General features: G+C 40.1%; 1 protein-coding gene across 1 annotated transcript; it reads left to right on the forward strand.

The window, feature by feature from the left end:
- Positions 1–203: 203 nt before the first annotated feature.
- On the forward strand, positions 204–19843 carry LOC103781696 (serine palmitoyltransferase 2; the record flags this gene model as incomplete). The annotated part of the gene is made up of 8 exons (XM_008949419.1): positions 204–394; positions 9059–9213; positions 10249–10397; positions 10726–10850; positions 14188–14281; positions 16873–16978; positions 17810–18029; positions 19717–19843. Coding segments are annotated over exons 1-8 (1102 nt in total), but the record flags the coding sequence as incomplete, so codon positions are not given.
- Positions 19844–20324: the final 481 nt, after the last annotated feature.

The raw sequence follows: 20324 nt of genomic DNA on the forward strand, positions 1-20324 counted from the left end.
TGACTTAGCAACCTCATGTACGGAGACTTGACATTATTTATCAGTAATGACTGAACATAGCTGGAAGAGCTTTGAACTGGGCAGAAGGGATGTAGAGTTTATAGCTGGTCGGAGAGCTGTGGGCTACTGTGAAACGCCTACCTGCTATTTCTTGAATGAATATCTCACAACTGCGTCTCTTCCATTTTTTTTAATATAGATAAATCATATTGTGCACAATGGAGGGTTATATAAAAGGCCTTTCAATGAAGCTTTTGAAGAAACACCAATGCTGGTTGCTGTGTTGACCTACGTAGGCTATGGTGTTCTCACCCTCTTTGGATATCTGCGAGATTTCATGCGGCAGTGGAAGATTGAGAAATGCCAAAATGCAACAGAAAGAGAAGAACAAAAGGTAACTGCTGGGAAATAATGATCAGTGGGGAATGTTGTTGCTGAGGCTTTAGATTGAGCGTTTCTTTAGGCAGCAGTGTTGTTCCAAGTTTTTTGCTGTTTTACTTGTCCTCTGAATACTCCAAATATTATGCTAGTACTGCTGTGTCGTTCAGCAAAATGATGATTCTTTAGTTGGGTTATTTTTTTGGCAGAGCAGTTCCCTCATCTGGTTTACTGCAAAGCTACATTAACATACTGAGAGATGCCCCAGCTGTAGAGATGGGTTTGGGAGAAAGACTGTGTATGCCAGCAGCTAAAGAAATGCTTATCAAAGGATTTGGTTTGAGTTTGACAACAGTGGGAGGCTTTCTGATGCTGCTCTGGTGGCTGCGTTTTCATTTGGAGGCATGCTATTAATTCTCTTTAGCCCAAACAATTGCAAAGAAAAGCTTGTGGATGAGAACCAGAGCACAAACTGGATGACACCAATTTCAGCTGGAGTCCAGAACACTATAGCTGATGAGTAATCTCAGTTACTGATTTCTGACTCACTGATAGCAATTAAAAATTAGAATTAATTAATAAGATCACAAAAGCTTCTGCTACCAGCTGAAGAGTCTTGTCTGCTTCAGCAGTTAGTCTGGAATACATAATCCTAGTTTTGAGTAGTTGTAAAATATTTTATGAGGCCTTTATTCCCCACAGGAATTAATTACTGTTAAGAAAGCTACTGTTTGAGCTTCCAGTTTTCAAGCTGCTTCCTGCCAACTCATAGTGTGAGTCCTCTTAGCAGAGTGTGAATACCAGTGAGCTTTGCTCCTGAGGTGGAGCAGATTGGCCTACTGTTGCTGAATTGGGTTCTGTTTTTTCTCAGCTGCTTTGGGGAACCAGTCTGGCTTACAAAATGTTAAGAGGAGGTTGTTTTCCAGTTGCTTCTTTCTGTTTCTCTGTGCAGCCACACAAGCAGTTGGCTAGCAGAAAATGGCAGGGGGGGTGGGGAGGACACTAATGCAAATAAATAATCAAGGAGGTGGCGAAGGAAGAGTTCTTTGAAGGCTTTTTTTTTGAAAGGAGGACTGGATTAAATTGTGTCTCATTTTACAGTAGATTGGCTAATATGCAGTAAACTAGCCACTGCCTAAAATGACTTCACAGTAGCTTCTTTGTGTGAGCAATGTGAGTTAGAATTAAGCTGATTCATGGTAAGGCACTTAATTCCAAAACAGAAACATTCTTATATGAATTTAATGAATAATAGGTATTTCATATTGATTAAAAGTGCAGGAGTTTAAATTTATACTATTTCCAAAACTGAATTCTGGAATCTGGAAGTAAAAAATCTTGGCTCTCTTTTAATAATTCCGGTATCTGAATAAAAATTGCTAGCTAAATCTCAACTTGAAAATTCATATGTTCACGAGAGTTATATGTTTGAGCTACTCTGGTTTATGCTACCTGAGAACATTACACCCTTGTATTTTTCTGTTTGTAAACTAGAATTTGACACAGAAGGGAATAGTCAAGACCTTAGACTAAGGGCCAAGTACTCATGGTGCTTGAAGGTGATAAAGGGGTAACTGAAGTGTTGGTGCAATTGATCTATACTGTAGTTATATTTCTGTTGCACAGTTTTTGTGAAATTCTTGTTCTATTATCAGTATGTAAGGTGCTAGACTTCTTACAGTATTCTTTTTTTTGTGGGAGAAGTCGGGAGGCTTACATGAGGGTATACAAAAGGAGAACCTTGGACAGTAAGTCTAATTTGGGAATAGGTAATTGATATTAGGCTTTCAGTAAAGATGGTCATAGAGAATGTTGAAGCACAGATTTTGTTAGCAACTGATTATCCTACTTCTAAAATCAATTTAGCGTTGAAATTTTTTTTTTTTACATTAACCTAGCATTGCATCTTACCTTGAAGCATACCTCCTGGACAGATAAATTGTGTTGACCACGGTCTACAGGGAAGAGATACATGTATTCCGTTTTGTTCATAGGATGTCTGTGGACGGAGTCAGTAAGAAGTGTCAGTGAATATTGTGTAAGAATGAGAAATAGGAAATCCTGTTTTAAAAAGTTTCGGTGTTGAAGAAATCTCAGCCTAGTGTACTTCCCTAAAGCACATTTCTAGTGCTTAGTTTGGAACAGCTGAAAAGTGATCATGTGAGATCTAGAACATACAGTACTTACCCTCACACTTTGCTGCTTTAAGCTTTGTTTTCCTGCAAACAAATTGATGAGCACACATTGCAGTGTATCTAGTGTGGCAGCCAGGTTGTATTTTGATGCTGGGGGGAGAGGGGTGCTCAATGGCTTATTTTGAAATGGTTTCTCAAATACTTCAGTCTCAAGCTGCTCTCTGACAGCCCAATCACGTTTTGGTAAGAGAATGCAGATAGTACTGTGCAGAAAAGGCTTGAAACTTGTGCCTTTTAATGTTTGGGTGTGGTTTTTTTTGTTGGGTTTTTTTTTTTTTTTTTTTTTTAAATTATTTTATTAATACATGCAAGTTGGAGGAGCCTTGTGGTTACTCTGGGATATTTGTGACCTCTGTGTGGAAAATAAGGTTTTTACTATTGAAGTTCTAAAAAGCCAACTAGATTGTCATCTTAAGTGTCAAGCAAAAGGGTTAGCTTTTGCTTTTTGAAATAGTTCATAATTGCTTAGGGGAGAAGCTCAAAGCAAAGGCAGTAGGAGTAGCTGCGTAGCTACTCAGTTTTTGTTGTTTTAGAGAACAATTTATTTCAGTAATACAAATCCTTCCTTAAATTATTGCTTGATATTGTAATCTTGGTCTGTGCATCAGAACTAGAGACTGAAAGTGATCAAAGTACTTTAAAGAAGTGGTTTCCCAACAGGTCTGTATTGGGACAGTCTCTGATGGTGGGTAAATGCCTTGAAGTCTTAGAGCCTTGCATTGAAACTAATGATTCCAGGAACCCTTGGAACAAAAAAGGGTGAAAAGGGACAGGCTTTGCTAGTACTGATTTCCAGGAAATCATCTGGTGGGTTTTGTCTTTGTTTAAAATACATCCAGCACGGCTTTTCCTGGAAACCAGTGTTGTGTAGCACATCCTCTCTGAAGCATTATCAGTCTGTTTTAGGTATGGGTAAGTGTCAAGAGTAACAATTCTGAATTACCCTGGAATCAATTTGTGCATAGCCAATTTAATGTAGTGTCTGGTCATACAACGTAGTTCAGTCTGCGAAACGCTTGTGGGATTTTATTGGCAGGATGAAAATCGCCTTTGCCTTGCTTTCAGTCTGATTCACCTCTTGATGACCTTGTGCATTTTGTGTATGGGATCAGCTGTGCAAATGGGCCTGGTAACTCTGTACCATAGCTCTTCGTACTCAGCAGCTTGCCCAGTTAGAACATGTTTCAAGCATCTAGGGTTTTCAAACACTTGCTTGAACTACAAGAATCCAGCTGTAGGACTATCTCAGGGGCAGTAAACTGGAGTCTTTTGTGCAGTGTTGTCTTAGCATCTGTATAGCTCATCAGAGGCCTCCTCATGGTATAAAGACTATACACGGTTCTTGCTCCACTTTTTGGTGACTCATGTAGCAGTGAGATGGAACTAGTCATTCTGCTTCCTTTTAGAAGCCTGAAATTTGTTACAGTTGTCTATGTTATTTCCATTCAGAGTCAGTTTTATATTATCAGTGAAGCATTATGTGAATTGCAGATAAGCCTGGCTGGTGCTCCTGGTACCATTTGTTAGCTTAAGTGCAACACTTGGCTCTAAAAGCAGCATAATCACTGCATTTGCATATCACTGTGCCCCAAGCTAGTGGTTACAAAGCTCTTATTATGACCTTCACTTGTAGTATTAATTTCCAGTATGATAGAAATCTTAGATTCCCAAAGCACCTCTGCTAAGGTGCTGCAACCCAAGGGAGAATTTTATTTTTCCCTTGTTTCAGTCTTTCTTGAAATTGCTCTGCCTTTCAGGTCTCTGGAAGACCACTAGTACTTAGGTTTCTTCATCAGGCTTTGCCTTACTAGTAAGATATGTGTTCTAAGCTTAAGGCAACAGGAATGGAGATTTTTAAGATTTCTTAATTCCATATGCATGTGAATTCAAAAGAATGAGCGTGCTGCTTTTGCTCGCTGCATTGGAAACTGTATAACCTTTGCAGTTGTTTGACTGTGCTTATTCTGAAAATTTGTTAGAGTTAACTCACTGTTAGAAGGAACAGCTTCACTTGGAGGAAAGATACTCTGAGGCTGATATTCTTAGAGTCTGTGATGGCTAGAAAGAGTGAGGTTGAGAACTTGATGAAAAGATAACAATAAGCTCTGAATCAGAGTCACCATGGTTGGAACGGACCTCCAGGATCAAGTCCAACCTTCCTCCCAATGTGTCCCTAACTACTAGGCCATAGCCTCAAGTGCCACATTGTAATGGTTTGACACCTGCTGCCCCTGGTGGGTGAAAATCTGAAACCTAATACCAGGTACAAGCCTGAATGAAAGGGGCGTATACCTGTTCTATTTCCACTCCCCTCTTCCTGTCCTCGGGACTTCCTGCCAAGGTCTATAAAAGGGGCAAGAAAGGCACGGCTCTTCCTCTTGCTCTCTTGCTCCCTTGCTCCCTTGCCTTTCACCCCGGGGGCACGTCCACTCATTTTTTGAACCACCTTCAGGGATGATGACTCCACCATCTCCCTGGGCAGTCCATTCCAGTGTCTAACCACTCTCTCCGTGAATAAATTCTTCCTAATATCCAATCAAAATCTTCCCTGGCACAACTTGAGGCCATTTCGCCTCGTCCTGTCATCAGTAATTTGGGAGAAGAGACCAACACCAGCCTCACTACAACTTCCTTTTAAGTAGTTGTAGAGAGCAATAAGGTTGCCTCTCAGTCTTCTCTAGGCTAAACAGTGCCAGTGCTCTCAGCCGGTCCTCATAAGATGTATTTTCCAGACGTCTCACCAGCCTCGTTGCCCTTCTCTGCACCCATTCCAGCACCTCCACGTCCTTATCCTGTGGTGCCCCAAACTGGGCACTGTACTCAAGGTGCAATCTCATGAGTGCCAAGTACAGGGGCACGATCACCTCCCTACTCCTGCTGGTCACACCATTTCTGATACAGGCGAGGAAAATCATTTAGAGGTGACAGTGATGGCTTCCAGCAGTAGGACTCTGTTGCAGCACAGCACTCTAGCTGCATGTGCCAAAAATTTGAAATAGTATGGGTTTTGATAGATTTCATTCCACTTCCCCAGATTTTTTTCATGGTTCAGAGACTGAAAATGTTTAATATCCACAAGGAATTCAAGTGGTCTTTTTGGTGAACTATCTTCCCTATTCTCCACCTGAAATGTCACACTGTAGAACAACCTGAGGGGAAAACTGAACAAAACCAGCCCCAAACCATCTGGTCTTGTATGCCAGTTCCAGAAGAGGGCTTTCAAACTCCAAAAGTCTGTACCAATTGAGAAAGGTACTGTATCCCTACCAGTTATTCTTTTGTGTTCTCAGTTGCATGGGTCATGAGAACCTCTTGTTGAATTACTTGTTAATTGTACTTGTTACTTCTTGCTAGAATTACTGACTGAGCAAATAGACATTTCAGTTTTCATTTATGCCAAAATAACACTTCCTGCTTGTCCTATTCCAAGGAACTTTCTCATAAGAGCTAGCCTGAGGATGGTTTATTGAGGAGGGATGCGGACAACAGAGGGGCTGGAATTAAGTTGATGTCTCACTGAGAGCTCTTTGCTACAGTCTTACAGCTTAGTACCCCAAAAAAATAAGGCTAGTGTCCTGTATTAGACCTTAATTACCTTACCCGTAATTTCTTCCTTGAATTCTTGTTCACTTTTAAGACATCTTTTTTCCCTTATCATAATCCATTAATTACAGAGAGCTACTCAGTTAAATCACTTTAAGCTTAGTTACACTGTTTGTTTGTAAGATCGTGCTTGCATTGCATATCTTGGTGGTTGTGAGCGATTCTTTATCTCACCAGTTGAGCTTGTTACTCCTCTTGCTTTGTCAGCTTGGGCTTCAAAATAAAACATGCTCTATCTGATCAGTAATCTGAGGTGAGATTGGAGTGTATCAGGCCAGGCATACCTGCTTGGGTTGGCAAAATGACTCATTTCCAGCTTCCATTGCTAGCCAAGAACCCTGGCTAAAATCTCAGTTGTTTCCTGGGACAGTCACTGTACTTGAATTACTGCTGCAAAACTGAATTCTCGTGCAGATACGGTTCAGAGGAGCTGAAAATGCTTGAAAGGATCTCAGTAGATTATAATTAAACATAAAAAGTCTCTCGGGTATTGACCTTCTACTGTGCCAGAATTCCTGTTTAATGTACTCGCTTTCTCCACCCTTTTATAAATGATGTAGCAGCACGTTTCAGACACTTGTAGATAATTATATTTTCTGTCATGACTCAGGATTTCTTACTGCTAGAAGTACTCTCATGCATATCACCACTTTGTAATAGAGTACAGTAGCTATATAATTTCTCATATATGAAGGAAGTTCTCAAATGCATTTGTCAATACCAAGATGTTTTTGTCCATTGTAAAAGTGACTGGCTTGTTAGTGATTCAGCCTTGAAACTCACTTTCTTCCTGGAACAATATGAGATGCTGAAGTCAAGGAAGGATAGAGCGGTGTAGCTATTTCAGAAAATTAATGATTTTCTAGGGGATTACAGGTTGATATTAGTGGACCTACTACCACTCTTAACATCTCTTGACAAAGAGCCTTCAAAGAAGACCTGGCATGTGTGAAGTCATCTAGAACAATAGCTACCCCACTGCATTTTAGCTCATGGAAAAATCTTGTTCCTGCTGTCTGTCTTTGCTGAGAAAGGACATACTTGTTATTGCCTGGAGGAGTGATCCCTGGCTAAATTCAGTTTGGTTTTCTGTGGTTAAAATTATGAAAACTAGTATCTTCGTGCCTTTTGGGCATGCCATTAGGCACAGCCAAATCAGAAGGGGGCTTAGGTGCAGCTGTATCTGCTTAGAAGTTGGCACTTTTGGACACCATCTTTCCTGTGAAGCTTCTGGTGGGACACAAAGGGGTGGACCTAGATGGTTCCTTTACTTCAAACCAAAAGGACAAAGTTGTTAAATCATTAAAATAGGGAAGTAAATTTAAAAAGTGGTCTTCCTTCAGTCAAGCATTTTAAGTGGTAGCTTGTCAGTGCCCATTTGTTCGAGCTGTTATTAAAAAGCTGTTTTAAATGCCCCTAGTTTTGTTTTGGTGTTACAGATATCAGGCACTGTAATAGTTCGTCAAACAGATATTCTGCCTTACATATCCTGTCACCAAAAATATGTCACCATGTTTGCATTTCTCTTGTGAAAAACAGGAAGAAATGCTATGCTGGCTCTTACTTATGTCATAAATTCTTCATTTTCCTTTCGTAGATTAATAAAAAGGCTTTTTTTTTTTTCCCCAACAGCAGCAAATGAATTATGCGTTCTTATCGCTACTGAATGTCAAACTTCCTTTTAGTTCAATAATAAGAAGGAAATCTCATTACTTTGAAGCATTTTAAATGGGTCAGAAAAAAAATGTTCTTGAATACTCAGAAGTCCTTGCTGTCACAGGTAGTTTGACATTCTGTTATCCATTCAAGACAGTCACTTACTTTTCCTGAAAAATGTTGGAAGGGAAGCTTAGAATTGAGGAAGTGGACATACAAAGAAATCCTGTGGAGCTGAAGTGCTGATAAGCCATGCGGAAGAGAGGTGCCATGATGTGGCTTACTAGCTTCAAAACAAAAAATTGTGAACGTTCTAATGGCAACCTCTATAATAATGCTGGTGCTGCTACATTAATTGCACCTCTATAACAATGCTGTATTAAATGCATTTCTCATGTACAGAATAAAATATGGCAGAGTACCTCAGTTCTCCCATTCTTGGCGCTCGGTAGCGCAACACAGACTGTTTGGTGCCAAAGAGCAATTGCACGTTCCCTTGCTCTGCTTAACTCTGAAGGCTGAATACAAACCTCTTGGAAAGATGGTATGCGCATGTGTTTCATGGAGGGAGTTATTGTATGTTTAGAGAGAGATGCTCTTCTCAACTATCCAGCAAGAGCTGGAAGGAGAGCTAAAGTATTTCAAGTCCCATTTGTGTCCAGAGAACAAGATGTTGTTGTGTCATTAGTAGCTCCCTGTTCATGTTCTATGTTGCTTTCACTTCCTCTCCTGTATGTTAGAATTCTTTGAGACTTTCTAACTTGAAGCGTGACCTGATGCCATGATTGCGCTTTTTTTTCTACTTGTGGGTGACGGCTTTTAGATTCTATGAGCTAATTAGGTTATATACAAATAAGCACCTACTGTTGAGGAAATCTTGGGGGCATGGTAGATTTGGAGGTTGGAAAGTTTAGAAATCGCATCTAGCAGATGGGTTTTGCATTAGCAGATGAGTCTCTTTAGTTCTGCTGCTGCCTCACATCTGAATAATTTTGTACCAGCACGTATTTCCAGGATTAAGAACACTTTGGGTGGAACTGGTTTCAGGGCTTGTGATGAAGAACTCTTTTTTTTGAGGTTTCGTTGGTTTGGTGTGGGTGTGTTGTTTTTTGTTTTTTTTTTTTTTAATTTATATTCTCAAATATATAAACAACTTATTCCTTTTACTCCTAGTTGGCTATAATATGTATTTTTATTTTACTTTGAGTGCTTTTGATGTGTTTCAGGACTTTGTCCCCTTGTACCAGGACTTTGAAAATTTCTACAACAGAAACCTCTACATGCGCATTCGGGACAGCTGGAACCGTCCAATCTGCAGTGTGCCAGGGGCCAAAGTGGACATGATGGAGAGAGTTTCCCATGATTATAACTGGACGTTTACGTGAGTCAAAGTTGAAGGAAAGGCTTCCAACAACTGTCTTTAAGTAGAGGGTCTATAAGAGCGAGTGGCAGGCTATATGTTTAAAGGAGCAGTGAATTGTTTATTTGGAGCTTTCCAGCAACTTGAATCAATTTGTTCTTTTGAAACACATCTGACAACCAAGATGATTATTTGTATATAATCTTTTGGCTACTTACTAAGGCTCCTGACTGTGTGAAGATTTCATGGCCACATGCCTATAATAAAGTTAATGCTTTTGAGTGTGATGGAGAGAACCCAGAGAAGATAGTCTGGATTGCACTGCTGCTTGTCACCTTGTGTTGATTTAGAATGAGCCCTGACACTTGAAATAAATGTCTGAGATGGAATTTGACACAGTTGTTTTGAGTCAGAACTCAAGTAGTCTGTAGAAACAAAACCAGGAATGCAAGGACAAGAATTTCTACAAATTCAAAATTACACATCTCAAGTTTGATGTGAAGAGGTTTTCAGCACAGTACCTGGTGAAACTGGTCATTTCTCTCCTTAGCTTTCAAGGGCAAAATAATTAAAACTTTTTACGCTAAACTTCTTCCTTAATCTCCTTGTCACGTACTGTTAGCACAGCATTGCCAGATGTTTCCTTTCTGTGGTTAGAGGGTATCCTGCTTGAGGAGCTGCCAAATTAATTGATCTAGATATCTTATTTTGTAATTGAAAAGAACGTTTTATGTTCCTGGGATGGAGGGGAGGACAGGACATGTCAGAGAAACAACAAATGGTTTGAAAAGCCTCAAGCACCTTTAGATATGATAGCAAATTCAACTTTTAATGTAAGCTCTTCAGGGAACTAGTTTAAGGCCATAAGAGAGGGAAAACATCTTTTTCACTTATTTCAGTTTGATGATGAGGGGCAATACTGAAATAATTAAATGGTTGGTTCTGTTGATTTTTATCATTTCTGTCTATAGTCTAGGAAACTGAAATAGGAATCTTCTGGTGTAGTTATTCTTTTAAAATTGTGAGTGTCCTAACTTGTGGTGGTTTAAAACACAGGTACACAGGGAGAGTGATAAAGGACATTATTAATATGGGTTCCTACAACTACCTTGGATTTGCACAGAAGGCTGGGACTTGCCAAGAAGCAGCAGCTAAAGTTCTGTCCCAGTATGGAGCTGGGGTATGCAGCACTAGGCAGGAAATGGGTAAGTTGGAGCAAGATAGGATGTTCCCCAAATACGTTTCAGAGTCTGTTATGTGATTGCAGGTCTTTGAAATGTTACTTGTTCTAGCTTTTGAACTTCAGACTAATTGATAATGAAGCTTTTACTTTAGTGAAGGTGAATTGACTTTCTGGGTTTAATTTACATGGCATAGCAGTAGGCTTATTTTTTTTCATATTTTTGTTTTTTTCAGTGTTCACTTAGGGGCCTTTAATTATAAAGAGCAGCCTGGTTGGTGAAAATTCTTCTCATAGAGTACAGCAATCATGAAGACTTCTCACTCTGAATTTCTCTTTTGTTTTATGTGCAGGAAACTTGGACAAACATGAGGAGCTGGAAGAGCTAGTTGCCAGGTTCCTAGGTGTGGAGTCTGCAATGGCGTATGGAATGGGGTTTGCAACCAACTCTATGAACATTCATGCTTTAGTTGGCAAGGTACGGCTTAAGTCATGGGCAAAAGCTCATCTGAAAAAGATTCTGTTGGTTAGCGTTTCTGAAAGCTACTTGTTTGGTTGTGTTTTATTTTGGTGGCAACCCCTGCAGATATTCTGTAAAGAAATTATAGGTCATAGTATGCATCTCCAACGTTTGCAAAAGTCTTTTTGGGAAACAGCATCCGTGGGACTAGTACCAGGCCAGATCTTGTCCTCCTTCTGGGAGGCAGCCTTGTATGTTAAAGTTTGCTTCCTCGGGCTAGTTATTAGTGTATGAAATGGAGACTGATTAACAGGCTGATGGGCTGAAAGTATTTTGAAGCCCTTGAGACACTAAGGCATGACTGTCAGTGAGACACAAAGGTGAGATGAATTGCATGTTGGTACCTACAGAATCTATTATCTTTGAGTGACATCTGAAAAATCCTTCCTTTGAAAGAGCAAAATCCTAGCAGCAAAGATGTTTGGGAGAAACAAGGTCCAATGTAAAGACTGGTGATGTCTACACTACATGCCACATAAAACAATGCAGCCTGAGTGTCCTGTGTCTCAAACTGTGGTTTTTTCTTGGTACTAGTTAGTGGCGTAATCTCCATTTAGTATCGGTCTTCTGGATGCTCTCTGAAATGTAAGTTTGCTGACAAAGGTAACTGAAGTCTTATCAATTGTAGTAGCAGCATTAGTGATTGCTGTGTTGTAGCAGTGGCCTCTTTGATCCTTTGCCCTGTCTCTAGTGGCAGACAATACTCTGGACTCTTTACTTCCTCTTCAGTTTTAAATTATTTATTTTGCCTAACTGAATGTATTCTAATCTTACAGGAGGGTGAAAAGAGGCCGTTCATTAGTTTTGTTAAATCTTCTTTCTCTACCAAAAGCTTGTACTTGCTTTCATGAAGAAGCTCCTTCTAGACTATTAATCTCTTCTTTCTCTTCTTTATCACTTTTCCTGCTTCCTGCCATTGTAAGAAGGGTGTTACTTCTGGATGATTACACTGAGGTTTTGATACAGTAGTGTTTAACAGCTGTCGCGGGCCGATACTGGAGGGCTGTCGGTGGTCGGGAGGCTCCCGCGACTTCCCCCTCCCCCCCAGAGGGAGAAGTTTCTGAGGAGGCCCAACGGCGCAGGCGGCGCTCGCCTCTCACAGAGGAACGGCCCCTGCGGGACCGTGTCTTAGGGGGCAGATTGGAATATGCCCTCACCACGCTCACAAAGTGTTACCGAGACTGATGATTAATGTACGAATTATTCGGTTTATTAAAAGCCTACACAAATTGAGGGACCAAGGTTCAATAAAGGTAGTCTAAGTATATCAAAAAGGAAAGTCAAGGGTACTATGGTCTAGTAAGTATACCCCTCCCCCCCTCCAAGGGAGAGATGTAGAATCAATGAAGAGAAAGGATAGGAGTTGAGTCCGGCAGAAACGTTAAAGAATATGTGTGTGTGTTACTGTCCTTCCGTAGCGAGAATGTGGCTCGGCATGTGTTCCGTGGAGGGGTCAGCATCCTGGGGGCCGGGGCGACCCCCCAGTAGCAGACAGGCAGGCTGGCAGACAGGCAGGCACAGCAAGCTCCAGTCTTAGGTCTAGTTCTGGCAGGCAGCAGCTCCTCAGGAGCAGGCAGGCTGCGGCAAACGGCAATCCCCCGCCAGGGATGGCTGCAGGCAGCCCTCCCCTCAGGCGGCAGGCAGTGGTGTTGGCAAGCTCAAGCAGCTCCAGGTATTGCAGCAGTCTGGCAGAAGCTCCCAGGCCTGCTCGGCTAGCTTGCTTTCCTTTATAGCAGTCACTGTCTGCATTAGCCAGTCAGCATTGGCCAGATGCATACTCTGTCAGGGGCAGTCCTCTAGCCTGTTGTTTATTTTTCTGCCAGTCCTTGTTATGCCCTTATCTGAGTCCATCTCAGTTCGTCCTTGGCTAAATCAGTAAAAAGGCACTTCGCTTGCTTTGCTGGCTTGAAAGGCATTTTGTTTAGTCTTATGTGGGGGAAAGAGAAAATGGACCGTTCCCCACAACAGCAATGCCCTCTGACATACTATACATACTCCCTGTCTCATATAGTAGTTCCAAAGTTCAAACACTAGTTGGAGATTTCCATGCTTCTTACGCCAAGGTCTCTGAAATATGCACTGTAAATCCTTGTAATAGCAGTTTGAACACTTGAGTTTTAGTGCAGTTTCTGGGGGAAACTAGTCTCTGGCTTTCCCAAGATGCACAATATTTCTGGATACATTACAATTCAAGTGAAAAATTTTATTTATTGTGGAGAAAATAATTTTATTGTCTGTGACACCTCTTTGTGTGATTGTAGGTAGTGCTTTTCACAGTTCCTTCTAGTCTCAGAAAAGGAACGTTCTTGATGCTTCCCTCCACCAACTGTTAGTAGAGAAACGTAGAACAATCATGTCTTTGGTGCAGTATCTTGAGCATCTTGACACGCTTTCTGGATTTTTTAACTTAACAAAGTCACTTCTAGAACTGCAGAAGATTTGCATAACAATTGGTGTGGTCCAAGGTTATTTAGATGTGTTATTATTTTCTTTAAGACTAATCCCCTAATACATTCTTGTAGTGTACAGTGATAACACTGTGACGGAATGCTCAGCATATCAGCTATTGAACTAATTGTCGCAGCTCTCAAAACAGACTTATTGTGTTTTATACTGGTCCAAGGGTATAGCATCCCTTTTTTGGAAAAGCAAACAAATTCAATGTAATGTTTAATGGCTTCAGAAGATGTCTCAATTTCGCTCTGCAATTTTGTTTTCCACTTACTGTCTCTTATATGTTAATTCCATCTACAAAGTATTTAATGATTCTGTTCATTAAAGAAAATTAGTCCCTTTGGTACCACTGAGCACACGTGTTTAGTCAGTGGTTGCCTCCTCATGTAAGAAATAGTTCCACTTTGATAAGGTTTTTAATGTAGGACTTTGGTGGCCTGTTTCCTAGCACCACTGTAGACTTGCTGAGTGAATGGCAGCAAGATGGTCTGCTCTGTTTTACCTGGCTGCATAGGAGGATAAGTATTAATCATCAACGTGAGATATTGAGGTAGATTCAGCTGCAGAGCTTCTGGGGAAAAGTGAAACTTACGTGGTTCTTTTAGTTAAGAGCAGTTGTGTGTTTTTGTGTTTGTTTTTTTTTTTTTTTTTTTGCCATAATAAGGCTGCAAATTGTTTCTCAGCCAGTCTTACCTGGACTAGCTGGTTTTATGTTGGAAGTTTGTTTGTTTTTGGTTTTTTTTTTTAATGACTTTAAGCAAGTCAGAGCTGAAAGGTGTTACCTGCTTGGCTGTGAAATGTAACTTTTTTCAATATCTTCCTCTTTCCCCTTCTGATTTAGGGCTGTCTGATTTTGAGTGATGAACTGAATCATGCATCACTAGTGCTCGGAGCAAGACTGTCAGGAGCAACTATTCGAATCTTTAAGCACAACAGTAAGTATCAGATGGTGGACTCTGCCTTTCTGCAGATGCTGTAGATCAGATACGATCTCATCTATCCTTTAATACTTAGAAATCCAATTTCATGCAAGGAAATCAATTGCTGGTTACCTGAAAGGTCAGAACACTGCTGCTACTGAGAATTTAATCATCCTGAATTGGATATTTTTTTTATATCTCAACTAAAACCACTTTTATCCTGAAGCTCCTTTGGCTTACATCATCTGCATTTGAAGAGGAGCATGCTGCCCTTTGGCAAGTCTAGGGCCCAAGCGTTTCAACATGGCTTCTTGTTACTTGGATATCTCAGCATGGTTAGACTATTCTAACACTCCATGTCGCATAGTAATGCAATCTTGTAGTGGTCATTAACATGTAGTTAGTTTGCAGTTTGAGGAATAAGGAATAATTCTAGGACCAGCTGTTGATATATTCCTACAGTAACAAAAGCTTATGAATACAGATGTCCTCGCTTAGCTAGTCAGCATTGGTACAATGTATAAAAGGAATTTTTGAGCTGTGAAGTATAGATTAATTTCATTGAGTAACTTGCTTTAAGTGTTTGTTTCCAAAGCACACAGAATTTTTACCTAGTCTGTTTCAGCTTCCTCCAAAGGAGGTATTTAGAATCACTTTCAGACTAAAAATACTTAGGTTTTCCTTCTTATTCTCAGTAAAAGACGTATCTGGTTGTCCTTGATTAGTAAAGGTACTACCTTCGTTCTTCAGCCACTTCTAATATTCTCTATAGTTATCAGTCTCTGAGATCAGGATGACTCTTGCTCTCTTTGAAGTGTCTGGTAGTGACAGCAAAGCTAGTGTGGCTAGGATTATTTTCCATTCTTTGTTCTATTTGATAGTGGATCTTCTGCCTGTGCTTATTGTTTCTTTTGATTTGTTTGAATAATTTTCTTTACAAAGTGTAGAGCTTACCATAACACTCGGTGCTTTATTTTTTCGTAATTCCTCATAAATCTTGATTGCTGGGCAATGTCATGCAAGGTTTATGTTCAACTTCTGCATTTCTACAGACATACAGGTTCTGAACATTGCATCCAGTTACAGAATTTCAGAAAACACTACCAACAGACATAGTTCTGAGTAGGAGCAGAAGGGCTTAGAAGCTCTGATGTGAGGAGGAAGACTAGATGAGCTGTGGGAATGGTGTATGAACTAGAAATGGTGAGATTGGTGGGGATCTGTGGTAGAGAATGAAGTGACAGATTAGACTCAGAAAGCAAAATGCAAGCAACGATCTTGATCTGTCAAGATGATGTTCAATTCATAGTTATGTATGTGTTCTTAGCCCTACTCTTGTTATCCTCTACGCTGCCTTAGTTAACTTCATTTTCCTGAGACATTAATGGCTTCATTCATATTCTGCTTTTTAGAAATCATGGGAGAAAATTAAAAAATACCCTTAAAAATTTTGTTCATTGGTTTCAACATTTTCCTACCTCATTCTGCAGTTTGTAGTTTTTGTGAAGGTCAGATCTAGTTCCCAGACTTTCAGTCTTTCTTGAGAGATCAGAGCAAAAGTTTATATTCCATTGTTCTTCCTAATTGCTCTAAACTCATCCTTTCTTCCTTGAGAGATTTGTTAGAGGCAGGGACTCCCCTGCTGACTTTGTCATCTTTGTCTTTTTCTGAACATTAACTGTCTTTTACCAGTCTGTTAACTGACCTATTTTGCTGTATGATTTCTTGTCTAGTTCTTAAGTTCCTCACGCTGCTAAAATTGCTTTAGTCTACCAATCCTCTTTCCATGATTATTTGTTACTCTTTTTCATGCCCTGGTGTTTGCATCTGTCTCTTGCTCAGTCGTTTAGGTTTTATGATTTGATTTCTCCCATCTCTACTCTTTTACTCTGTTTTTTTCAGAACTAATTTAATGTGTATTTATTTTCTCACATTAGTTAGATCTCCTAGGATCTTGTCAAATGTTCATAGACAAAGCTAGTAAGTTTCAGAATACATTGCTACTAACAAAAACATCTGTCTAGTTTCTGATATGCTGAGCACTGTCCTTTTCCCACTGGTGATTCTTTTTACTTCCTTTTCTGTTTCTGGTTTAGTAGCTTCCTGTTCCACACCTCCAGTCCCTTCGCTTTTAAACAAAGTAATAAAAAAAAAAAAAAAATAGACTTGCTCCTTTTCTTATCCTGCACTTTGGTCTGTCTTCTGCTTATCTTTAGCTGATTGTCCTTGAGCTTGTTTGTTCTTTTTTGAGTTCTTTCTATCCACAAGGACACACTACCTAAATGGCTTTCTTTTCCTCACAATGAGATACCTTTATTCTTTTTTTTTTCCATTCCTTCCTTGCTTATTGTTTATCCTTAATACTTTAACTTACGATTTTGGCTTAGGATGGTGAAAATCTTCCTCAGAGTTCATAAAGCCACTCATTCCCTTTAATCTCATCTGCAGGCCTGCAGCTAGGTGAAGCCCATGCTTATTGATTTATGTATGTTCTGTCCTCCACACGGGAACAATTTGTGTGTTTCTGGAGTATTGCCATCTTTAGTCATGTCAAAGATCAAGCTAGTAGCTGTTTTGGTACCATTTAACAGTAATTTCTGGTGCAGATATGCAAAGCCTGGAGAAGCTGCTCAAAGATGCTATTGTGCATGGGCAACCTCGTACACGGAGGCCCTGGAAAAAAATTCTTATCTTGGTGGAAGGAATATACAGGTACAAACTATTCTTTATATTCCTAAGACCTCCACATGAGATCTAGCTGCTTAATATTTTGTTTCCTTTGCCAAATCAAGATATGAATATCGTAACTTGATAGTTGTTTCATTAATCTCCTCTGTGAATTAAATTGAGCTATACATGTCTCACATCCTGGACTTTCTGTTGTGTCGCTGCACCTGGTGTTACCACAGTGCTTCCCATATCACAATTAGACTGTAGAAGTTAATCTAAACTGACTACATCAGAGTTGAGGTCTTAAATTACTTGTCCATTCTATTCTTTCTGTGCTCACTAGATGATGCTAGTGTGAATGGAGTTGTACAGATTAGATGTTTTTGCAGAGAGTGAGTAGGAGCATGGTGTAGGCTTTGCTGTGTTAGTGGGCATTTAAACCATAGTGACTTTCAGCACAAAGTGGGATGTTTTGGGGTGCTACTAATGAGAGCCTAGTCAATTCTTAAACTAGAAAACAACAGGTAAGTAGAAGTCGGATCAGGATACTGACATTAGGTTGGAATTAAAAATGAGAACTCATTTATAAAATTGTCAATGAACACATTCCTCTCTGCCTTAACTTACTGGTGCCGCCACTATTTAGTCTGCGTGTCAGCATCCCAAAGATGTTGGACAGGTAGGAAGTAGACATCTGGGCCCCAGGTGCAAGGAGGAGTTATCTTTCATCTCTCTGCAGAACACAACTTGTCTCACAAATTTTGTGTGTTCATAATTACTGAAAAAGTGAAGAAAAGGAAGCTTAGGCACTTCAGGCTCTGTAAAGAGTCCTCAGTCGTTAAATCAACTTATACTGAGTTTGTCTCTCAACAGTATGGAGGGATCCATAGTCCGTTTGCCTGAAGTGATTGCCCTTAAGAAGAAGTACAAGTCCTATCTGTACCTTGATGAGGCTCATAGTATAGGTGCCCTGGGTCCCAGTGGCCGGGGTGTAGTGGAATATTTTGGACTCAGTCCTGAAGATGTGGATATCATGATGGGAACATTCACCAAAAGCTTTGGAGCTGCTGGAGGATACATTGGGGGCAAGAAGGTAAAAAGCTGGTAAAAAAAATGGGTGTTTCAGGCTGGTTGTGGAGTCCTTCCTTCACTAAGGATTTTGAGGTTCATCTGTTTCTCAAGGACCCTGATTTGCAATTTTTCGCAATTTTACATACTGTCTAGGACAGTAAAAGTCTGTGCAATGCAGAAGAGACTAGTAAATTACCTCATAATTGTATAGTTCTCACGTGGTCAGTGATGATCTCAGTTTCCAGAATGTACAGTAGTAATATCTTTCAGGAACTGCTTAAGAGCCACAAAACAGGGATTTCTTACTGTTGCTTTTCATGAGACTTGCAGGAAAAACACCAAAAGCTGAAGTTTAGGGGTTTTTTGCTTTTGTTTTTACTCTCTTGACTTTTTTTTACCGACTCTATTCTATTGGAAGGTAGTTCTAGAAAGCGTCACCCTTGCCATACCCCTCCCCTTGGGGGGAGGAGTGATATAGACAATTGTATGTATCCCCTTTTTCATATCCTGAAATGTGTGTCATAGATCGAACTTTTAAGCTTTATTTGCGAGTAAAATTCTACCATTTTCCTACAAGGATAATAATTTTTTAGGTATTAGTAGTGATAGTTGCTTCAGCCCATCAAAATGGAGATGGGACTTGCAGATGTTCCTCTTTGGGAGCTTACTACAGTTGGATTAAAATTACTCTGACATCCTCCCCTTAAACTGTTGTATAAATCAAAGGTAGCAAGCTAGTGGGATTAATTTCCTGGGCATAGGGAGAAGCAGCTAAGAGTCCTTTGCAGCTCTGGTTTGGCTGCTGCTGGAGGGATTGCCTCACAAGGAAGAGGCCTTAAATCTTCTTATGTAGTTTATTTCACAGTCGTCCTTTGATTTAACTCTGGCTCCAGACAGACAGCAACGTAGAATTGTGTACTTCCACATATTTCTGTAATACGTTACCAGCTTGTGCTACCTACAGGGTGGTCATTATCAATTTTCTGTTTGCAGAAGATAGAGCATCTGTACTGGTCTTTTTTCTGGAACAGTCTGGGTATTTCACAGTGCTTTTGTTAGAATTAACAGTAGGCAGCCTGGATCTATGGTGTATTGGTTCTTTGTTGCTGTATGACCTGCTTTTGTCCTCTAACAAATGTAACAGGTGTGTTTAACTGGGAAATGTGGGAAGGGGTGAGCTGAGGTTCCTGCACGTTTAAATTACACCTGCTGTTGTATTTATATTGTGATGATAAATGAGAGAAAATATTTTGTGACACGTTCCCATTAGGTGAGTTTTGTGGGGAAACAATTATATTGAGCATGATACGTAAGCACCTGTGGGTCCTTGTTACCCATATTTCATTTGTTTTGTGCTCTCACTGTTACAGTAAACATTTTTGAAACACAATCTGCACACAGCTCAAGTAATGCAAATACCTTGCTGCAATCCAGTGCTGGTGGTGTTGGCTAAACAAGTCTGTCGTAAGCATTTGTCTTTGATCAACTCACATTCTTGCCCTCTCATGTCCCTGCTGTTTGCTTTTTCAACTGTTTTACTGTATTACTTGTACCATGAAATGAATCCTCGAGATAACTGTTCTCTTCCTGGACACTCTGAAAGAGGTTTATAGTGGTGGCCTGTTTTATTGTGTGATTTAAGATGAAACAACAAAGCATTTCTGTGAGTGCTGGCAAGACAATGTCTGATGGCTCTTCTGTTTTGCTAGGAACTGATTGATTACCTCAGGACATACTCTCACAGTGCTGTGTATGCAACGTCACTGTCGCCTCCTGTTGTGGAGCAAATCATCACCTCCATGAAGTGCATTATGGGTGAAGATGGTACAAATGTTGGTGAGTCTAACAGTAAACATGTGGAAGCTAAACAGGGCCTCTGTCACTTGTATAGATAACTCAATTCAGTGGACACATCAATAATTATCTGTTAGTACATGTAGACTTGGAACTTTTGGAGCAATAAACCAATTTACCATCCTACTTGGCAGATCAGCCTAATACCAGCATAAGGAATTTCCAGCTAGAGGTAAGTCATCTTAGACTTATCTAATACACAGTATTGTCTTGTATTGATTTTTGTTACCTCTGACTTTTCTAGCCTTCTCCTTTCTCTTCCCCATTGTTTGTTCTTTGCCCCACTTTTTAGATTGCTTTCAGAGTATTTTGCTTTGTATCTTTTACAGTCTTGTATGCTGGTTACTGCAGGAGCAAAGCTTTTGATTTTAATCTCTAATATAATTTGATGTTTGCACCTCAGTTAAAGTAAATATGAGAATGTTTCTGAAATCCCTTTTCACTAGGAGAGCTGAAAGCAGTT

Source organism: Merops nubicus, unplaced genomic scaffold (assembly GCF_000691845.1).
Source record: "Merops nubicus isolate BGI_N331 unplaced genomic scaffold, ASM69184v1 scaffold8271, whole genome shotgun sequence".
NCBI lineage: Eukaryota > Metazoa > Chordata > Aves > Coraciiformes > Meropidae > Merops > Merops nubicus.